Here is a 22,357-nt window from a genome sequence, read left to right as displayed (position 1 = left end):
TAGGTTTCTATACAGTCCAGATAATTTGAGCCCCATGTTTGCTCTGACTGGAGTCAATGGGAGCTTTATCATTGCCTTAAGTTACTGTTTGAATGCTATTGGAATCCATGAGAAGAGGCCCAGGGATGCCAGTCAGTTGAAAGATGCCCTCAGTAGGTTTGGCTGAAACCCTGGGAGCAAAATGAGGCCTTATAAAGGCCTTCTCCCCATGCCTCCATTTGATAAATACCCTTGTTTGATTTCATTGTGATTATTAAAAAATGCTGTATTCTCATATCTCTGGCTCATTGGTAGGGACAGCTTACACTTGTAATGAAAGGACATTTGTCTCTTTCAGAACTGCCCACAAAGCAGTTTCTGGCTGCAAGTACTGGCCATCCTTCAATAAATAATCAAGACAAAATAACCGGAGCTATTGGCGAGCTTTTCACTCCTGATATTTATCTCTGGCAGAGAAGAGCTTTGGGATTTTGATGAAAGAGAAGCAGTGTTTCATTACACAGACTTTTTTTTAAATATGATTTTTGCCTTCTCAGGAATATTGATGAAAGCCCTCCCATCTGCCAGATACTGTCCCCCAGAGCTCAGATGTTATCTGTGTACTCTTTATTCTTGATTCTGTACTTTGTGATGGCATATAGAATTATTTTCAATAAGATTTCAGCTCTTATCAGATACAATTCTTCCCTTTTTTTTTTCCATACATGCTGAAGGTATTTCAAAAGTTTGTCTGTATTATCACATTATAAAGAAGATGAAAATGGGATCATTTTTAACCTATTGGAAACATGGGATTTTTATTGCTAAGACTGAGCCTCTCGGTAGCTAGGATGAGGGTTGGAAAAGCAGCTGTGAGCTAGCAACTCCCTCAGGATCCAGCTGGGATAGCTTTCTCCTTGTCTATGGGAGAAGCTGATGCTCTTTTTAGAACCAGGTGGTCCCATAATGTTCTTGACAATCAACCAGAAGGCTGGCAAAGCAGGAAAATGGAGTCAGTGTTCTGCAGTGGCTTCTCACTGTTCAGTGCTTTCCTGCTTTTGAGTGCCCACAGCATCTGCCCATGATGAGGCACTTGGGAGTAAAAATCTTGATCTGTAAAGACCCAAGACTATTTTGTGTTATGGAGGAGAGCTCTAACAGGGGTATGTGGCAGAGGCCTTGTGTGTTTTGTTTGGTTTCAGACACTCATTAATTTCCTGACTTCAGGTGGAAACAAATTGCTCACTTACTCATCACTGAAAGATTTTTTTAATTTCCAGTTTAACTTTTCCTCTTACCAGATTTGTGGTGCATGTACTATGGGATTTTACTTTCATATCAGTGCATATTTTCTTAGTCATTACTGTGGCTCTTTTTGAGAGTCATGTTTTAGTTCAGTTCAGCTGTAGAGAGGCATCAGAGGGTTCCTAAGAACAAAAAAAAAAAAAAATCTTTTTTCTCTCTGTGCCTTTAAATTGATGGACATGTGGAAACTACAAACTCATTTTTTCATGTAAACAGCCTATTTCTATAAATGTGTGGAAATAGGCATATGACCACTGAGCTTTGAAATGATGGAAGATTGTTTCTGTGAAGGTTATGAGAGTATACAAGCATATCAAGAGTAGTAGATAACACACTAAGGAAATTTCCAATTATTGGGTTTTTTTTTAATTAAGGGAAATTATTAAATTAACTTTCTATCCGTTTCTTTGGATTGATTTTTCAGTTTACACTTTTAAATACTTAGATTGTCAATGTTGCAGATTGTTCAGGAGTCAGTCATTACAATAGTGATAATTAACTTTGGTAGTTGTATATATTTTTTGTGTTTATTGAGCTGCTTACAGTAAACCTTCTCTATCCAGACCGACTTTCTTCTAGATTCTTACTTATTAAAAGACAAAGGTTTGGTTGTTTTTTTTACAATGTTTCTCTAATTCTCTTTCAAAAGTAATTGTCTTTCTGGCACTGTAGATCCTAGTTAAATTTTAGAAGATACACAAACCTGTAAAACTTTCTTTTACTGTGCATAATGGGGAGAAATACAGAAACAGAAATACAGAGAATGCCCAGGCTGGGGAGAGGGGCACTGGGTGGGTGTCTGGGTCCCTGGGAGAAACCCTGGCTGATCATATTGGCTGTGCCAGCAGTGCTGAACTTGTGACATTTGGGGTGGCTCTAACTGCAGCTGCTGTTGGTTGAACAAGGTCCCTTATGTTGAGATTGGTCTTTGTGGTGCATGCCCCAAGTGAAGCCAAGATCTTTCCCTCACCTTCTTTTATCCCAACAGATAATTGTAGGAATTCTTCTGCTCTACTACCTTCTTGGAATCAGTGCCTTAATTGGAGCAGCAGTAATCATAGTCCTTGCACCTGTTCAGTACTTTGTAGCAACAAAACTCTCACAGGCCCAGCGAAGCACGTTGGTGAGTGTCTTCAAACTAATTTGTAATCTAAATATCATATCTGGTAATTATGCATTGGTCTGTGCCTGGAATTACAAAGCTAACCATGGATGTTGACCCAGAATTGCTTCTCAAACATTTGATGGTGTTCAAGAATGCCACGTTCAAGAATGTGAAATTGTAAGAGTAGGCAGTAAATAGATATTTTTTGGGGTTTATAATTTTCAGCAAGTGTGGTTCCCTAAGAGCAAAAACACCTTTAAAACCTTCTAACTTACAAATACAGATGATCAGTAGTTGTGGACTGAAGTAGCTCTGGGCAGTACACAGAGCTGTGAGTTGTGCAGGGAGAGCTGTCCAAGGGGAAAGGAAGTAGGAATGCTGTGTCCAAACTCGGACCCCAGATGTGGAGATCTATCAAACAGATTTATTGAAACAAACTCCATGCAGTCCTAACTCCCACAGTGTGTGCCTCAACTGGGGAGCCTAGAGGTCTGCTAAGTCGCAAGCTGTTCCTTGATCCCTTATTTGGCTTGTCTATGATTTGAATCACCTGCACCACTGCTGAAAATGTTACCTTGCTTCATTGGCATTCCCATGCCCAGCTGCTCTGAACTTATTCCCCCTTTCAGCAACTGTTGCACTGCCAAGGAAGCCACAGGAACTTGTAATAGAGCCAGAGCTTGCTGAAATCTCTTCCACCACAGATCATGGGGAGTGATGAGAGTTATTTGTGCATCTTCCTGTGTGTGGAGGAATTCCTTCCCATCAACAGTAGGCACCCTTCCAGAAATGTGGACAGCATTCATTCTTGCAGCACCCAGTCATACAGTCAGTGTCACCTAGAAATTCCTGCAGATGGGAGCAGTGCTGTTTGTGATGGAAATGTCTGCATTGTGCAAGGGGGTTGCTTATAATTTATGTGTCATCCTTATGCTTATGGAACTGGTGTGTTTTTATTGTACTCTTCAGGTAAATGTGTGTGTAAATGTTGCAGGAGTACTCCAACGAGAGACTGAAGAAGACAAATGAGATGCTGCGGGGCATTAAGCTCCTGAAACTTTACGCTTGGGAGCACATATTTCACAGCAGTGTGGAGGAAACCAGACAGAAAGAAATGACTAGCCTCAAGTCTTTTGCCCTTTACACCTCCATATCCAGTAAGTCTGTTCCTTCACAGTAATCCACTGCTCAGCTAAGTACTACTGAATTATTAGCTATTAATGAGTCTACCATTTCTCTGTCGAGATTATTTTAGTTGCTTTAGGCTCTGATCTGTACTTCTCACTTTCCACCTAGTCAGACCCTGCTTTTAATTCAGTAGAACTTTGCTTGTATGGGAAATATGCCTAAAAGAAAAAATGTGTGCTTCAAAGAATTGACTTTTTCTGGACAAAAGCTTTCAAGGGACAAATGTTTCCCAGACTGTATTTAGCCAGCAATATTCTCTTTAGAACACAGCATTCAAGAGGAAACTGATGCTGAAATTTATTTATTTTTGAGGATTTTTTCTTCATTTTGCACAATTCAGAGCATACAAATAATATGTGACAGGCATTGTCTTTGCACTGAAGCTCCAACAGACAATATTTTCATGTTCTTACTCAAAACTTGGATTTCTTGTTAAAATAAGTGATTCTTAAAACCGTTTCTATATGCTGGAAAGAAAAATATGAGCATTCTGGCAATTTCATCCTTCTGTATCCCGATTATTTCCTCTCCTGTTATTTCTCAAGCTGCTTTGTGACTTTATTGTGTTTTTAAAAAGGCCTACAGCAAATTGAACTCCGTGTTGGAGGAGATTATATGCAATACCTGTATAATTGCTATGGTAATATTTTAGAAATAATTAGTAAAGTCACACTGAAGAATATATAATCTGTGAGATATTAATGAAATGGAAAACTTTAGCAAGAAGTTTTTGAGCACTACTAAGTATCTGTACAAATATCTCCTGGGATGATAAGGAGGCTTAGTTCTTATGATCACACAGGTAATGTACTCTAAGAGAAAGATCATGATCCCACTGAATTTAACTGACATTAAATTGAGATATTCCTTGTCTTCTGAGACCAGAATTTCTCTCTGGCTATCCTAAGCATTGTGGGCTTGGAGAGGAGTTTCTGTTTTGACATAAAACAGAATTCAGCTGCATGCTGTGAGACGAGAAACTCTGTCTTACTCCCAGATCAACATAGATGGGTTCCCTTTGTCTGCAGTGCTTCATATGGCATTAAAATCTATTTATAGTCAGAGCCAAGGGTTCAGCTGTAGGGCTGTGAAGGCTTATTGGATTTTAAATCCTCACAGTCATTTGCAAGAGCTAGGAAAAGGTGTATTCATCCCAGGGGTACTGATTATTCTGTGAAGCAATGACATAAGAATCTGTATTATTAGAAAAACTTTAAATATTTACTGATGCTACTTGAAAAATTCCGAGTTTATAATTACATTCTTATTTTGTATTAAATGTGATATTTAGGTATGGGCAAGACACAAGAGATAACTTCTCAGTTGGGGTAAAGCAGTGCAGCTTTATGTTGATGGTGCTTATAATTTTGGTTTATAAAGGTTACTGTTATTTCAGCCTAGGAATTCCTTACACCTTCAGCCTTTAGCAGAAATTACACTTGTCTTTGCCAACTTGCACTTTTGCAGACTGAAAAAAGAATACAAATACAGGAGAATTTCCTCCTTTACCTTAAGTATAACTAGAATGAGAGGCATAATCAGCCCAAAACACGTTGGCTAATATTGTAGTGAACACATTATTTAATTTCTTTAGGAAAAAAAAATAAAAGGCGTTAGAGGACCACAATTTTTTGTATTTGTGATCTAGAGGAAGGCAGAAAGATGCTAGAATACTAAGACAGAAGAAAAGAGATTTTTATATATAGTTCTTTTAACAGTGTTGAATAGAGTCTGGAATTCTTTTATAAATACACATAGCTATTAACAGAAATAAAGAATGTGGTTGGAGCTATTTTATTCATAAGGAATAGATTTGCATTGGATTACAGAAAATGTACCTACAAGTTTCAGGGCAGTGTTGGCTAGACTACAAGAAAATTACATTTCAAGACCACATGGAAATTGGGTCTCGTGTGCCTCACCCCTGTGCCAGGATCCAGGCTATATGTATATGGAATTGTTCATGTGTACTAAAAGAGCCACTGTAGAAATTACCTCTTCCTGTATTTTAATGAAAGGCCCCCACCAGAATCAAAGGGTGAAATCTTTACAGGATTTAATGTACATTAAAATTCAGAAAAGACAGAGAAAGCAAGGAGTGGTTTTCCTACTTCTATGATTTTTTGCCTAATCTCTCAGAAGCAAAATAACTCCAGGCTTTCTCACAGGAAAATAACAGTGGTTACTGTTACTAAAATATCCAGACCAACTCAACATTTTTCTCAATTCTTACTCCACCTTTTTCCAGTAACAAAGTCCTTTTGACTAAAACTTATTAAACATAAAGTCTTAGCTGCAAAATAGTTATTTTAGATAACATTTTATTATTCTGGACACTCACACAGATGGAAAAAAAGATTTTAAAAAAGGAAAGCAACCCCCAAATTTTAATGGTTCATATTTGTTTGGTTGAACAAAGTTTTAAGTCCCTTGTATGTACTGGCGTTCTCATATAATACCAAAATTCAGCTCAGCTTCTTGGGAGCCACCAAATAGTTTCGCTATCTTAACTGCAGCCAGCTTTGCCAAACCTCCAGGATATTCATTCCATCCAGCTTCCTATTTGACAGGTATGATCTTGTACTGTGGACAGGAGTAGAGCAAGATCCATCTCTGAGAAGCTGATCAGCTTTGCTAGATTGTCTCAGCAGTTTGCTCCCTAAAAGCAAACCCATGTACTGCAGCAGTCTCAAAGCACATTGCAAAGGCAGGGATTTAATGGCATTCAGAAGGACAGAGTTGCAGGCAGCAAGCTTCCCTTCTTGACAATTTCTGTGCTTGTACCTACCTTGAATTGATACAAAGTGGGAAAACTGGTCCGGAAGTAGAACCAATAAATAGACATGAGAGGCTCCTTTTGTTCCAACACAGAAAGAATATTTTTGTCAGAAAAATATGTAGGGTTTTTTTTCCAGGGGTGAGGTGTAAACTGTGCATTTCTAGACTTTAATACACGTTAGTCTTTCAAAGCTGAAGCTTTTAATTTGTGATTACACACTCTAATATACTTACATTTTTGATTTCTCCTCTCTAACAATGAATTAGAAATATGTGCAATAACTCAGCTATTTTATGTAAGCATGACTACAGACTTTAGGAATATGTTAGAGGATTCATTAAAATTCATCTAAACATAGGCAAGAGAAATATCTGACACTGACACCATATAGAGTCTTTCAGGGGTTTATGCTGAGAAGAGGGTGACCAAACTGTCAACCAGGGTAGCCAATGACACTTCACTTCAGATTAAGTAATTGGAGAGAACTTTTACTGTTTGAACATGACTATATCTGAGAGAAGAAAAGGACAGGTGCATTTTAAACTCAAAAGAACTGTCCAGCCTTTTTCTGTTACACCTGTACTGATGCTTGAGTTCTATTTTAGCTCTAGAGTCTATATTCTTTCTCTGTGTAGTTTACTTACATGAACTAAAGTTGAGTGAAGGTCAAAATGAAAAGGTGATGATTAAATAATATCCTCAGGTTGTGATAGAGGGGACAGGGGACAGACATGGAGGGTAAGAGCATAGAAATCACCATTGTAAAGTAGTGCAGGTAGCATTTTAGTATTTAGCATGTCTGAATGAAAATTGTTCCTAAATGCTCCAATGTGTTTTCCTTCACAGTCTTTATGAATGCAGCAATACCAATTGCAGCTGTGCTCATAGTAAGTATGGACTTTGTAAATAGTGTTAATTATGACTGCATTTCCAAGTATAAGTGATGTGGAACTGGGGAAGGAGGAGAACAGGATGCAAACCTGCTGCACATTTGCAGTTTCTCTAGCAAAGAATGGTAAATGCCCACTTGCTTTCTGGGACCAGAAGCAGCCCAGAGCACGCAGAACTCCTCCAAACTGTTAAGAGATTATGAATTAAGATTCTATAAATGAAATGCTTGTGAAATATGAAGTCTGTTTCCTTCTTTATGGCAAAGCACTGAGGGTGGTGTCTGTCTCTTTGTAGACATTTGTTGTCCATGCTCATCTGACAAGAAAGGCTGACTTCTCCCCATCAGTGGCATTTGCCTCCCTCTCCCTGTTTCATATCCTGGTGTCTCCATTGTTCCTGCTCTCAAGTGTGGTTAGATCCACTGTCAAAGCATTAGTAAGGTAAGAACTGTAAAATTAATATCTACCACCTGCCCAGTTTCTGACAATGTGTCCATTGCTCATTTTAAAATTTCAAGTTTAGAGATAGCGTGGTGATTATTTATTTGTAAACTGCTTTCCAACTTTTTTTCCCCTCCAGCAAGCATGTAGAAGGGTAAAAGGGTAAACAGAAGGACATGTGTTTCAGCCTGTATCTCTTGGTTTTGCCTGTTGGGGTAGAGTTAGACTGAAACAAGCAAACAAAAAACCTTAAAAATCACCTCTGATAGTCACAGTAAGTTAACAACTAAATGTGTAATCCAGCCTTGATGAAGTTTAACTTTCTGATGAACGTGTTAGTTTGAGTAATCAAGAGCTCACCAAATAACAACCAGTAGAATTGCTGTTTCACTGGGGATTTTGAGTATCAACAGATCAGTGTAAAAACCTCCTAATGCTTTTTCATGTGCAATGCAACTCTACCTGACTGATAGAGGAAACAGACTTTGGGCTTCCTTCTTTATTAGGACAACTTTATGACCGCCAATGAAGCTTTCTGACAAGCTTATTTAAGCTGTAGGACAGGTATTGGCCACCACCTCTTGCTTAATTGCCTTTGTGTTGCTTTGGAGATGGAAAGGAGACTGCAGCACAAGGCTGAGATTGCCTTCAGTGTTTGAAAATTCCCTGACAGTGCAAAGTCACAGCTGTGTCCTCTCTCCTAAGAAGTGTGAAATCTGAGAGCATCAGCAGCTGGCAGGAAATGTTTTGCAGCCACTGTGGTAGTCCCTAGAGCCATGGCAAATTTTCATGCAAAGATTACAGCCAGCAAAGTGCCTGGGAGCCCACACTGACACTGCCTATTGCCAGCAGGCATTTATTTTGGCTTGTCTAAGGATTTCTTTGCAAATGAATTGTGCCTGCTAATGCCACAGGAACAATTTGAGAGTGATTAGTATCAGCCAAGTATTAATTGTTGCTAGCTGGGAGTTCTTCATGGGTTATTCTGCAGATATCTTCTTGTTGGCAGGCTGTTGCCCTGCCATTTGTGGTGTAGACAAGAATCAAGCTCTGTAACAAAGCTGACATCATCCTTGCTGGCTCTCTGTATCACCCAGGTAGTGTTCCAGAGTGCATTGCTCCATAGTGCTGGTAGTGCTGCTCTCTCTAGAGTGCCTCCCCCTTCAGAGGAAGCATGTGCCAGATATTTTCAAGCCATACAAAGATATGGTTGCTGAAATACATTAGTAAATGTTAAAAAGCATACAGTTGAGTTTGCACCAATTGAGCACAGTCAGTTCTGCCATGCCTGTTTGCTTGCTGCAACTGTGTACTACTGTTACACCTTCCTGCTTTTACAGGCAAAGGTGACCTAACTTGGCCAATCTGTATTTCAGCTTTTTTAGGCTGTGATAGTCTAACTGGTTTTAGCATGTGTGCAAAGACAGTTTCTGCTGGAGTGACAGAAAGGGACTAAGTGGTGCAGAAGATTACATGCTGGTTTCACTGCTGGATAAAGGACAATAAGAGAGTGTTACTGGCTTAGCTTCCCAGGCACTTCACAAACCCTGCTCTATTAGTGTTGGCTACAGTCTTTGATGCCTGATGCTATCAAGGACAATAATATTGATCAATAACCTTGTCAGTATCTTTAATTGTTACACATTGCCCAATTGCAAAGCATCCCCATGGATGGGCATTGACATACTCAGAACCACTGTGTGACTGACAGATTTAAATCTTCTGGTCCATGGAGGACCCCTGAAAATGTTTCAGGTTACGGGCTTGGGTGTCTGCTTCTGAGAGGGGCAACTGTTCAAAGTCTTTAGGAAGGGGACAAATCTGATACCTCTTTGTACAGTGGTATTTTGGAGTTTTTTTAATGTGTGGAGTGTTTCTGCCACTGAAAACTAAAACTGAGGAGCCAATTGATGCATTTCTTCAATGTGAGTCTTCAGGGACACAGAGTGCAGTGTACCATTTTCAATCAGGAAAGGTTAAGCAGCAAGAGTGGTATTATGTTTCTTACTGGGTTTAATATCAAACCATCTTCCAGTCAGCTGTGCAAATAACCGTGTTTTGATCAATATGTCCTTTCTGTGGACATATTGATTAAAATAAGTTCCCCTCTGGAGATATTGGAATACTCAAATTGTGCTGTCATCAAGAGCTCTTTAGAGAACGTCCTTTTTCTGTTCTTTAAGAGCTCAGAACAGTCTGGCATCCTAAGTAAGAGCTGTTGCCTCTAACACAAAATTTTCTCACAACTCTGCTGTGTTTCTTCAATAATTGCCTCAAGAGAAGTAATTCCAGAGTTATGCAGAGCATTAGGTAGGGGTTTGCAGAGAGTACAGACACCTGGATACACAACTAGAGAATAAAATCAAATTGTTGTATGGCTTAATAGAGACATACTCTTGTTTGGATGTGCATGGTCTGAGTATGTTTGTCTTCTCTTCCTGCCCCTCTAGACCCTGGAGCAGATACATGAGGGACTTCTCTGTCTGTTCCTTCTATCTTCACAGCAGTTTCTCAAATATCAGTGTCATTGTCATGCAGATAATATAGGTGCAGCTGCATATCAAATCCATATAGGCAGCATCTAAACCATCATTTGGTCCACTGAAAGACTTTTGAAATTTTCTTTTAAATATTTGGTTCACTGAACAAAAAGGGTAAGATTCCTAGCCCTGTTTTCCAGAGCTTTGTGCAAATAGATATCAATATTTCTAGCAATGGAGCTTCTAATAACTTCCTTTGAGATAAAAGACCTTCCCATTAAGGGATCAAAAATTGATCCTGAATTAATTATTATTCCTCTTGTCACATCCCAAATCGTTTTTCTCCCCCTTTTTGTTGTTTAGATTGTAGTACCTCCTCTAGCTAAATTCCCTCCACTGAATCCACTAAGACATCCACTGATCTCAGTCCCCAGCTGCCACTAGCAATCAGGCAGGTTGACAGAAAAGCTCTAGAACCAGTTCTCTCCTAGAGAGTCCCAGGGTGACTTTGATCTCTGCTTGCAGGGCAAGTGTTAGCTGTGCAGGGAGTCTGCCTCAGGCAGTTCTGCAATGCCTGGATCCAGCAATGTTTTAGCATCAGTGGGGGATCTCATAAGGTTCTTAGAAGAAACTAAGTCTCCTCCTAAAGAAGAAATCCCTGGTAGTGAAATGCAAAATAAATCTTGGCAGGTGAATTCTTATTTTATAAGATTGGCATCCTAACAGATCACCACGTATCACAATGCTTCAGTGGCATTGTTTTTCCTCTTTCTCCCTAGTGAGCCTAAGGCTAAACATTGAAATCAATTTTTTACAGCTCTTATCCATAAATTTATTTTTAGGCCTTCTGGCACTTTATAATTTTGAAGACTTATTTCCAGCTAATTGAGCTCCTTTGATGTTGAGTTCATGATTCAATCCAATTCTTTCACAAATTTCATTTGCTGTTCCTGTGAGTAGATTAAACATACATTTTATAAAGTCAGGTACAGAGATAAAATTAATGCCCTGATCTGTTAAATGTCTTAATAAAGGCACATTATCTCTTAGCTAATTAAATCTTAAAGCAGCTAGTGAAAATTTTATGCCTTCTTCTTTGTTGCTGGTTGTCAGGATTCCTTTTATATCTCATCTGTTGAACACTATTCTGTTGTGGTGTATTCCTTTATCTAGTTACCTTATGCACATCATATTTCACCACAGATGGTTGAATTTGGCTCACAGTGTACAGCTTTTATAAGACTGTTCAGTAGGACTGGCTGGGCCAACTTGATCAGCATTAAATGACTAAAATTCTATAAAATTCATAAATGACCAAAACTGGGTCAGTGGTTTCAAAACAAGCCACTGTTTTAGCCCTTCTGTGTCTCACCAAATGCCTGAAAAAACCTTTTTGTGAGATCTCTCTGGTGGTGTCAAAAGAGACACGACTTGAGGAACATCTGCACAAACTGTAAATCACTGTTAAAATATCACTGTTAATAGGCAACAGGACAGATTTTGAAAGCTTCCTTGAGTAACTTCCCATTGCATGGTTTCATACACCTGTAACCAAACAAGAACAAACTGTGCAGCAGATAGCAGGTGAAGTACAAGAAGGGATGCTCTGTAAGAAACATTGCACTGAACAAAAGTTTTGCTTCCAAGGTTGAGATGTCATTGTGGTTTTTTTTTCCCTTTCAGTGTGCAGAAATTGAGTGAATTCCTGTCAAGTGAAGAAATTGGAGAAGAGCATGATAAATCTTCAGAGCTAAGAAGTGCAGATAATCACAGCAAGTACCAAGCAGTGGTGAGCAAAGCTGTCTCATTGCCTGTGAAGTAGCTGCAGCCGTTTCTACCCAGAAAAAATTTTTCACTTCTCCATTTCCTACTGATTATTTCTTGCAATTGCAAAACCTCTATTTTAATACCCTGAACTGTATCATTCACACTATGGTTGCTAGAGTTTGGGACATTTTGCTGATGCTGCCACCATTAGTGCTTATTTCTGTCTCTCTGATTTTGCACAGCCACTCAAGGTTGTGAACCGCAAGAGGCCTGCCAGGGAGGACTGGAACAATTACAGCTCTCACATGAGAAGACCCATTAACATCACAGAAGCAGATGATTTTTGTGTAAAGGTGATATGAAGGTCACTCTAATAACACTTATATTAGCTCACTAATAGTCACTTTTGTACTCTGATGGCAGTTTCAAGTTCAAGACACAGCATTTGGTGTGAACCGTCAGACACTTGTGCACTTGTCAGAGATTAACCTCCACCTTTCTTGTATCTGTCTTCCTTTTTAAGAATTAACTACTAATATCTAGGTTGTGATTAGGTGCAATTATTCCTTCAGATTTCACCCAGCCATTTGCTATTTCAAGTGTTTCAGTCATTAGCCCTGTTCTCAGGTCCAAAATTTTTAACTCAGAACAGTCAAGGTTGGAAGGAACCTCAAAAGATCATCTGACCCAACCTTTTATGTATGCCAGACTCTTTCTTCCAGTTCCAGGGTCTGTACAGAATAATAGGATGAAGAAAATCGAAAAGAGTTTGTTCTAAATGTTCCCAAAATAATGTCATCATGGGTCTTCCTATTTTGGAATTCCTAGTAGCCTTTCCCCAGATGAAATTAAAAACTAATTCCCAAAGACCTAACTTGTCTGAAGAAAAAAATTACAATTACTCACTTTGAAGACTGATGCTCTTGATTTGTTGTGGAAATGGCCAGAAGTAATAAAAATCCTGATGGTTGTTATGGTAATGAAGCTGTTTATTTAGGGAGCCTGCTAATACGTTTGCATTTCCAGCAAAAGAGGATGAATAATTCAGTTTCATGGGACTAAGTAGGACAACTGTCCTACTTAGGTAATTAGGTAATGCTTTCAGGGTTTTTTTTATACATGCTGAATTGGTGCAGGATCCTTCTTGAACAGACTTCCAGGAAAATACGAGGAATATTTGAAAGAGGGTTTTGGGGCAGTGTTGGGTCAAAAGACTGCCTGGAGTGCCAACAGTGTCACAAAGGTGAGGCCAGTGCAGTAACCTCTGTAAGGCTTGAACAGAAAGCCAGACCCAGGGATAATTTTTGGCTCCATCTGCTGACACCACTGTCACCAGCAGCCCTGGGTCAGGGAATTTGTGCAGGTGCTGCCTGTCTGCAGCTCATTGCCCAGGAAGGAGCATTAGTTCAGAGAGGATCCTCTGGCTGCCTTTGTAATCAGAGGGAGGAACACCATGCTCGCTTTTGCTCAAGATAGGAGTATCAGCTTTTCTCAAGGGTTTGATAAAAGTGTCCCTTCCACTCTTCTTAGATGCAAAATTGTTATACCTTGCATTGCTGAAAGGCTTTGAAGGCTTTAGTGGCTCTGAAGTAGTGAAAGAAGAGGGTCCTGTATAAATGCAGGCTGTTTAAAGTTGTCTCCCATTCCTTGTTTCTCGTAGTATCCGTGGAAATCTACATTTAAAGTCTGAACAGGCTTTGTTTCCTGGTTTTAGTCTTTTTCAATGAAAGTATTTTTGTATCTAGTAAAACCTAGATTATCTGAGAATCATGTCAGAAATACAAAGGAAAATTCTGTAATGGGCAGCAACATCTAATTTCATGGAAGGTTCTGCAGGTCTGCTTGGAGTTTGGGTGGTGTAATTGCTGTGTGAGCTGCACCGTGTCTCAAGTGACATTCAGGGCTCTGCAGAGAGCAAACTGGGCATGAATGTAATCTAATTGTGTTATAGTCATTTCACTTATTACATGTACCCACCTTACAACAGAACAAGAGAAACACTAAATGGCAACTTTTTTTGTCCTTATGAATTCTCAATAATTTTCTAATAGTCTAATGTTTGAGTTCTGTTGTTTGAGTTCAGAGGTTTCTGCCCATCAAAGTACAGTCCTTTACAAAGTCAGTCACTTGAAGGTCTATTTCCTGCATTGGGCAAAGGCTATCTCTGTTCTCATGCTCAGTGCAATGAAAAAAGAAGTGTCTCTGATATTGGGAGGGAAAAACTGAACTCTAAATCTGGGTTTCTGTTTATCTTTTCCCTCCATATTGTTATAGATCACAAATGGATTTTTCACTTGGACACCTGAAGGTCCTCCAGCATTGTCCAATATTGATATCCGAATCCCTCAAGGTACAGAATTACATCAGATTAACAGAATAAGATATCTTTCCATAGTTATTTGGTAAATCATAACCTTATATATATACACCTTCCACCCTCACAGGCCAGCTAACAATGATTGTAGGACAGGTGGGCTGTGGTAAGTCATCTCTCTTGCTGGCCATACTTGGTGAGATGCAGAAGATCTCTGGGAACATATCCTGGACCAGGTAGGGGCATTTAATGTAAAATTCTAATTTCATTTAAAAATTCAGCTTGACTAGAGTGATAATGCAGAAAAAGCCCAAAATCTCTCCTGAGAACTTGTGGAGCCAAGGATTTTCTAGATACACAGTCAAGATAAAAACCTTACCCTAAGATCAGAAAGAATCCCCAGCCAGGGTGAAACAAGCTGCCTATTGCATTCATAGGAATGGACAACCATTCTTGGGCATTCTGCTCTCCAGCAACATAACCTGAGTGAAACTGTAACTAATTTGGAATTAGAATTAATGAGCTTGAGGTGTTGTGCAGCTAGAGAATGGTGTTTGCACTTTCAGGCCTGAGCTGGTGTCTTTGCATGGAGCTCTGAAGAGGTTCTGGCTCACTGGGAGCAGTGCCTGGCTCAGATGTGTGCTCCATCCCAGCACCAGGCTAATGCCTGAGAATGTGAAGAGTGTCTTTCAAGTGGCAGTGACCTCAGAGTCATCCCCAGTGCATCCTCCCTGGTCTGACAGGAGTGAGTCAGCCACGTCCTGCCCTCCTTCCCCAAGGGGACACAGCACCTGCACTCTGATAGCCACTTAGAGATTCCACTCATGTCTGACTTGGGTATTGGCCTTGAAGGGAGGGAAAAAATGGTCCTGAACTCCAACAGCTTCTGCTGGGACTTGTTCCCTTGACCCTCAGGCAAGGTGACAGCTGGTAAAATATATTGCAGCTCCTGCGTATGGTTTCCAGTAAATTCCTGCCATCTCTAATACACAGTTTGATCAATGTGTGTGAAGATTTTTGGCCTGTTTGTTTCACAGTAGCAGACTTCCTACCCATACAGACCACACTTTGCCCTTTGGGCTATGATTATTTATATAGGTAAAGCTCAACAAATTGCAGAAGTACCTAGAGAAACAATTAATTTTATTTCCAATTGATTGGGAATGAAGGAAAACCAGGCTACCTATAAATCAAATCCACACACTCTGATAGACAGAGGGTCATTCTTATGCAGTGGATTCTGCAGTGATTTTGTGGAAGAGCTCTCTAAATTCCTTGAGATATGATTTATATCCAGCCTTCATGTGTAAGCCAGTCGCACTACTCAGAATTGCACGTGCTTTAATAGCAATAATCTGTGAAAGGAAAGTTGTCTATTTTATAGGTGGGGAAAATGAAACATGAGAAGCTGACCCTTTCAGCTAGTGAGGGAAAGAAGCACAGCAGCCAAAGTTCCAGAATGTGGTGATCTATCCATGAGAATATACTTCCATAAGCAGAAAATCAGACTGTGGTGAGGAGCCATACAGAATCCCTGCAGCCTTATTAGGTGAACTAATTTCATTTCAGCAAGGCTGTAATTTTTTACAGAGGACATAACATGATTAGGAAGTGTAATTTGAATGTCTGATGCTAAACTAAAACAGATGACATGATGTTTCTGATCAGAAACTGTGCTGTGTTTTTAAATAGCACTTGTTTAGAAGTATGTTCTTCGCAACAGTGGAAAGGTCAGAACTGGTTTTCATGTCTTCTATATGTGCCAAAGTATCACAAGGTGCAATTCAGTTGTTATCACATTTGCTGTGCTATCTGTCAGATATGTAGAAAGGGACTTGTGGCTGAACAATCTGAGCAGTGTAAGTGCTGGCTGCACTGGGGCCGATTAGGTGTTGTCTCATCTTTCAGAGCTGCTGCCATGTGCACTGGTCTATTCAGAGTGATGGATGCAGCCAGTGTGGGCTGCACACTTGTGTTGTAAAGCTATCAGATGAAAGGTCCCTTAATTTGATAAGAAAATACTAATGCCTGACTGGGAACATGCAACCTTATCCCAGGTTCAAGGAGAGTAGTCTTATCAAGTAATCATCAGGGCTGTTAGCCCCAGCTCAGGCAATGAAAAGTGTCACCAAAATCTCTTAAGTTCCTTGTTAGAGCTCTTTCTTTGGGAATGCTTGGCTTCAGTCATTCATGTTACAGAATAGACCTGAATTAGTTCATCCAAATATCCTTCCCCTTCCCTTCCTCCAAGGTCATAGCTATGAAGATGAAGGATGTATCCTGCTGACATGTCTCTCAGTGCTCAGGAAATCTGGATGCTGTTCCTGGCCCTTTCCTTGATCTAATGGATAACAAGTTATTTCCCCACTCTTTGCCTCCATGCTTTATAAATAAAACAGGACTAGCTGCATATCATTTTTCTTGTTTCTTACAAAAATTCTTTCAAACCCTTAAAAAGTAATGTAGTTTTTTCCTGGGCTAGCAGGGAGATAATCAGAAGTGAACCGTGGCTCATTTGTGATATTTTTGTGGTGTTACAGTATGTGTCCAGAAGATTCAGCTCAGATTAATGCCTCTTGTCCAAAACAGCCTGAAAGCATGTCAATATAAATATTTTATAATATCTTTAGGGATTTAACAAAAATAGGAGATTCATTATTTACCTTCTGTGCAGGTGGTAAATGGTAATTATTTGACCTGTTATTGAGTAAATAATTGTAGTATATGCTGTACTAATTTCTTCTGGGCAGTATTTCACTTTTAGTAGTCCCAGTTCAAGTCTTGTTGGAGTAAATAATAATATCAGAAAACTGACCGAATGTTGCTCAAACAAATGTTGCTCAAACATAATTACGTAATTTGTTTTAAACAGGACGTACATTCTTGCATGTGCATCTTGAGTCCTTATAATGTGAAGGAAGATAGAGATTTAAGGTTGTTAACAGTAGGTTTTCATCTTAGTGTGGAGTTGACTGGTTTAATCTAATTTTAAAAAATTAAAGTTGTTTTTATGCCTACATAGTAAATTGTTTTTTTTAAATACATGTTTACTGGAGTTTTCAGAAATATCCAAGTATTTAATTTTACTTAAGGGGGATATCAAAATCTGAAGGCTTGAAAATCTCAGTAGGCTCATCTTTGCATCATTAGACACCTAAAGTACCTTGACAAATTAGATCTAGACCTCATTATCAAACATATGTTACTTTGACATTTCAGCATCCTTAATTGCCAAGAGTATGCAGGAAAAGGGGGAAGGAAGGGATAGGACAAGTGTGGAAAAGTTGGTTGAGAAATTTGTGCTAAAACTCCAAATGGAGAATAATTGTTTTCCTGCTACAGAGCAGAAACAGAGATCAGGGAATTGATTACAATTGGTTCAGGGTCCTTGTGTCCTGCAGAGAAGGGCTGGAAAAGGAATTTTCTATTTCAGCCTATCACCAGTTCCTGTAAAGAATGTGTTTCTAGTTAATGACATGCAACAGGCTTGTGGGTGTTTGGAGACTGGACCACTGAGTTCACATGGTCACTAAGGACCAGTGGAGTGTGAGTTTACTGTGGAAAAGCTTTGTGCAGACCTTTGGAGTAAAGGTACTGGTGGCTGCCTGGTGCTCTCAAATTGTACAGTAATTTGATTTAGATATGGTCATTGCTTATTATGCATAAATTTTATGGAAGTGTCTCAAACCAACTTTTTAATCTGCAGGTATAGTTTTCTGTCCTGGATATTTATAAGCAAATTGTGTTGGCACAAAGTTAATGAGACTGTCCTCTTTAAAGCATCAAAGACTTTGTTCCTCCTTGATTTTGTTTATATCATTTGACTCACAAATTTTTCACTCTTTTGAATGGAATTGAATTTAACATCAGTAATAAGTATGCCCAGTCATCCTGTCAAAACAACTCTGAACATCTTTGTGAACGTTCAAAAATAGCAAAACAAAAACTGTCCTTTGGACCTGTGTACATTTACACAAGCACATCACCCCAAGGATAGGGCTGGCATAGGACACAGTATGTGGCAACTGAAGGTGGGGTTTGGGGTTCACAGTAACCCATTATATGCTGTAAAGATGCAGTTACTCTTGTGGAAAAAAAACCCAACAGTATCACAAATTATCATTTGGTTTTCTCAGAAAATGAACTTTTTATAATGGAACACCATTCTTGTCACAGCAGGACTTCTCAGTTCTGCTAGCACCTTCAGGACAGGGTGGAGGTGATTTTATTTGAGTCAAATTAATGTTTATAAGGTAAAAAAGGGTCACCAAATCTTTTTGCCTGATGAAATCAAGTCAGTTTGTGTAGAAGGAACAGATGCTGCGCTGCAGCCCTGTGATAAGCAATGTTTGCAGCCTGTGCACTAAGTGGAATTTAATAGTTTTTCTTTCTGGGGCAGATTGCTTGTGCTCACTTAAGTAAACAATCTTTGCTTTCTATTTGTGATGCAGCTGCACTTCTGACAGTGAGACGGGGGAAGATTTCAGGTATGGTATTATATGCCATTATTGGCTTTCCTGCTGAATTGATTGCAGTAGAAAAAAACAAAGGTTTCTAAAATCTTAAGATATAGAGTCAGAATTCTGAAAATCAGTGAAATTTTAACTGCATTATCTCAGGATACAATTTTTGAAAGTACTTATGCAAATTATGAAAATAAGAGTTGGATTTCTGTTATGAAAGCATTGCCATTTGGAGATTTTGAAAATTCTATCCTGATATGTCTTTGAAAATCTTTCTCTAAAGAACTGAACCAGATTAAGTTGCACTTTGAAAATGGTATTAAGTATTTAAAGGTCTCATTTATTAAAACAAATTCTCCTCATTACCCTTCTCTTCATTTTTTCACATCCTGTCATAAGTTTGTTTTCCACCTACCATTCTTCAGGCACATGCAGGGAAGTGTGGAGAGTAAGAGATTAGTCCATCTGTTGGCACAGAAATTATTTTTACCTGATTAACATAGCTCAGCTTGGATTTTTGGAATACTTACCAAATCAACTAAGAACAAAACTTTCTGACTTTGGGGCACAAACCTCCAGAATGGTAAACCTTGTAGAAGTGATGATCCTGTTCCTGCTGGACTCAGTGAGAACTTAGTTGTTGAAATCAGCAGTGTCATATGGCCCTCCCTTACATTGACTTAGGCTAAATCCTGTGGCTTTTACTGACCAGAATATTTTCTTGGTTCTGTGATTCTCCAGCTATTCCCCTGCCTTTTCTTTAGATTTGCCAGAGAGAATTCTTCTCTCCCATGTACTTTATTTCTCAGACTTGTTGCCTGGTTGTCAGGCTGAGTCCTGCAAAACTGCTGCTCCCATCTGTGTGTAGTATAAGAGGAACATTCATGTACCTCATGTCTAAGCCTCATGGTAAAGGGTACTTTGAAATCTTACAGTCCTTTCTGTGTTCAGAGACTGACGTTTCTGGGCTAAGCTGAAGGGAAACCGTTTGAAGCCATTAAGAGACAAGAGAAGTATGGTCAGAATTAGTCTCATGTTTGAAACTGTTATGGAAATGGATGGAGAAGAGTTAGATAACATCCACAACAGTATGGCAAGAGTATTAAAAAGTAGGAAAGAAAATTAGACTGGATGAAAAAATTACCTACCTTATCATATGTTCTGGGAATCCTGCTTGGTTAAGTGCTGTAATATCTTTGGTGCTTTTGTTGTACTAACATCCTGTAGAACATTTTTGGTGTTCTCAGAAGAGAATTTTAGGTCAAAGTCTTTTGAGGTCTTGAGCATTTACTCACAGGTATTGAAGCCTTTCTATGAAGTTGTTTAGCACTTCTCCAAACTGAAGCTTTAACTCTACCCTTTTTAGGTCAATATCACGTAGCACAGAATTTTAGCATAAAAAGAGCTTTATTTCTGTTATGCAGTCATTTTGCTGTATTTTTAATTATAGCATAGTTATACTAATTTGTGGTGTTATTTGCACTGTCTGAATTTTTTTTTTTTTTAAAAAAACCCTTGTGTTTGTTTTCTACAGCCCAGAGAAAGAATCTCCTGTTGACATGGAAGTCAGGTACAACATTTTAAAAATTAATGGGAAGCCCCAGAGGTTCTGTTCCAAGCTCAGCCATTCTGTGACTTGGTGAACATTATTCAGCAGTCTCTGCGCTTAATGAGTTGAATATTCTTCCTTAAAGACAAACAGGATGTCTCTGTATGCAGCTAGTGCAAGATCTAAACCAAAAAGCAAACAGGTGACCCTTGAAGTTTAATAACGGCAGAAAGATTTCTTCTGGAACGCTCAGGACTGGCAATACCAGAATGCTCCAATATTTCCATCAAGCTGAAAATACAAGAAGCATATTTTTTGCATGTGCAGTTATAATGCAGAACAGTACACGTTCTCTCATATCTGAAGAACATTTGGATTTGAGTTGACTGGTAGTAGAAGTTAATGAATTGTGCAAAATAATCAAAACAAAACTGTAGTCAGCAATCCCAAAACATGCAGGAAAGACTTTGCAATATATTATTTCCTCCATCATCATAATCCTAACTCCATTGCATTTTAAGTGCATCTATTTGCTTTTAAAAATTGCCAACATCTCAGATTTGCTAGGTTTATTAAGGCACTGAGATTCATATATGAGTGTCCCTTAACTATTTGGGTTTGATCTTGAAGATCTACCGCACCTCCTGTACTTAACAAAATGAAATGTGAAAGTAGAGATAGATTAATAAGTTTAAGCAAACGGTCTTCACAACAAAATGACTGAAAGAGTAAGGGTGAAGGGACCACAGGGGTCATCTGCTCCAACCTCCCTACTCAAGCAGGGCCATCCCAGAGCACATGGCACAGGATTGTGTCCAGATGGTTCTTGACTATCTCCACTGAGGGAGACTCCACACCCTCTCTGGACAATCTGTTCCAGTGCTCAGCCACCCATACTGTAAAGAAGTGAATGTTGTTCCTTTTCACAGTGTTGTTTCTGATTAATTAACCTGATTCATAATTAGTAAACCAGCTTGATTCTATATTAGACATAGTTAATAGTCTCCAGGGAGCTCAGTGAAGGTTTTCCCTATTTACTGCAAGGCTGAATTTTTCTGTCTGCACCTCTGTGATAATTAAGAGGCTATGGTTAGTCTGTTGTGTTATCAGAGGGGAAACAAACACACTCCATTGCTGAAACATGTGGTTATTTATGCAGTCTGGGGACAGGAAGCAATCACTTCCACCCACAGAATGATGCCTTGAAGGCCTGTGTCTCCTAAACCATTGGTTTGCATTCAGTCCTAAAACTGTGAAACCTTATGGATATTCAAGGCAGACTTTCAGAGCAAGTCTTGCATACTCCATTGCAGAATATTTTGTTCTCTGGATTCTCAGCCATGTGTTTCTCACAGTTTCAGTAAAAATTGTTTGATTCTCTTTACTGTATGCAGCACTGTGGACATGCAATAGATTTATTATATGTGAAAAAGAAGCTTTCAAGCACTTGCAGACTTTTTGTTTATGTCAAAATATGATCAGTTCTGATATGCCATCCTAGTGTCAGTTTGCAATTGGGATTAATTTAGAGGAATTTACTAAATCCTCAGTCCATAATCAGTTTTGGCAAGCTCGTTGCCTGTTGCCGAGTTCCTTGCAGTAATGAATTCTCACTGATGTCCTAAAAGCAGAATGTAATCCAAATGTGAGTGATATTCCCAGACACTGTGCTGGTTCTCAGCATGGAGTGCATCACACTGACAGGACCCATATCTTCACTCAACCAAAGAACACTCTGTGCAAAAGTTGTAAATGCTTTCCTCACAAATTTGCTGATATTTTTTCAAAAAGTAAATTAGCAGTAACTTTTTGATCACATTCAGAATTAAGAGCTACAAAGTCACAGTTTCAAGCAATGAAAAGGAGGGGAAGGGAATACATCTTCATCTTGGAATGCTCAGAGCATTTTTTTCTCAATTATTAGGATGAAAATTTCATACAAACTGAAAAAGTGCTGCTTTCTTGAGGCAGACCTGAATGCTCTTTGGATTAGATTTTGGGGCTGAAGGCTGGACTGCCTAGGATCTATTTTCTGTCTTTTTTTTTTCCTTTTGTTTAGCTATTTATGATTCATTTTCCAGTAAAGAAAATGTCTAA

At 39.0% G+C, this 22,357-nt stretch overlaps 1 protein-coding gene across 3 annotated transcripts in view; it reads left to right on the top strand.

Annotated features, from left to right (window-relative positions):
- The window catches only part of ABCC8 (ATP binding cassette subfamily C member 8), a 73,251-nt gene that overhangs the window by 22,485 nt on the left and 28,409 nt on the right, over window positions 1-22,357 (top strand). For all 3 annotated transcript variants that reach the window (XR_004980271.2, XM_036383442.2, XM_036383443.2), the window contains exons 9-18: window positions 2,273-2,407; window positions 3,384-3,546; window positions 7,203-7,243; window positions 7,542-7,687; window positions 11,851-11,956; window positions 12,177-12,287; window positions 14,209-14,284; window positions 14,379-14,484; window positions 18,700-18,735; window positions 20,246-20,281. Coding sequence is in view for 2 of the 3 variants with exons in the window: in XM_036383442.2 (XP_036239335.1) it covers window positions 2,273-2,407; window positions 3,384-3,546; window positions 7,203-7,243; window positions 7,542-7,687; window positions 11,851-11,956; window positions 12,177-12,287; window positions 14,209-14,284; window positions 14,379-14,484; window positions 18,700-18,735; window positions 20,246-20,281 (956 nt within the window). In the remaining variant the exon portion in view is untranslated. The remainder of the gene's footprint in view (window positions 1-2,272; window positions 2,408-3,383; window positions 3,547-7,202; window positions 7,244-7,541; window positions 7,688-11,850; window positions 11,957-12,176; window positions 12,288-14,208; window positions 14,285-14,378; window positions 14,485-18,699; window positions 18,736-20,245; window positions 20,282-22,357) is intronic.

The sequence above is a fragment of the Molothrus ater genome, chromosome 6, assembly GCF_012460135.2.
Source record: "Molothrus ater isolate BHLD 08-10-18 breed brown headed cowbird chromosome 6, BPBGC_Mater_1.1, whole genome shotgun sequence".
NCBI classification, from domain to species: Eukaryota; Metazoa; Chordata; class Aves; order Passeriformes; family Icteridae; genus Molothrus; species Molothrus ater.
Note: the sequence above shows the minus strand (reverse complement) of the source record. Positions and strands in the feature narration are given on the sequence as shown.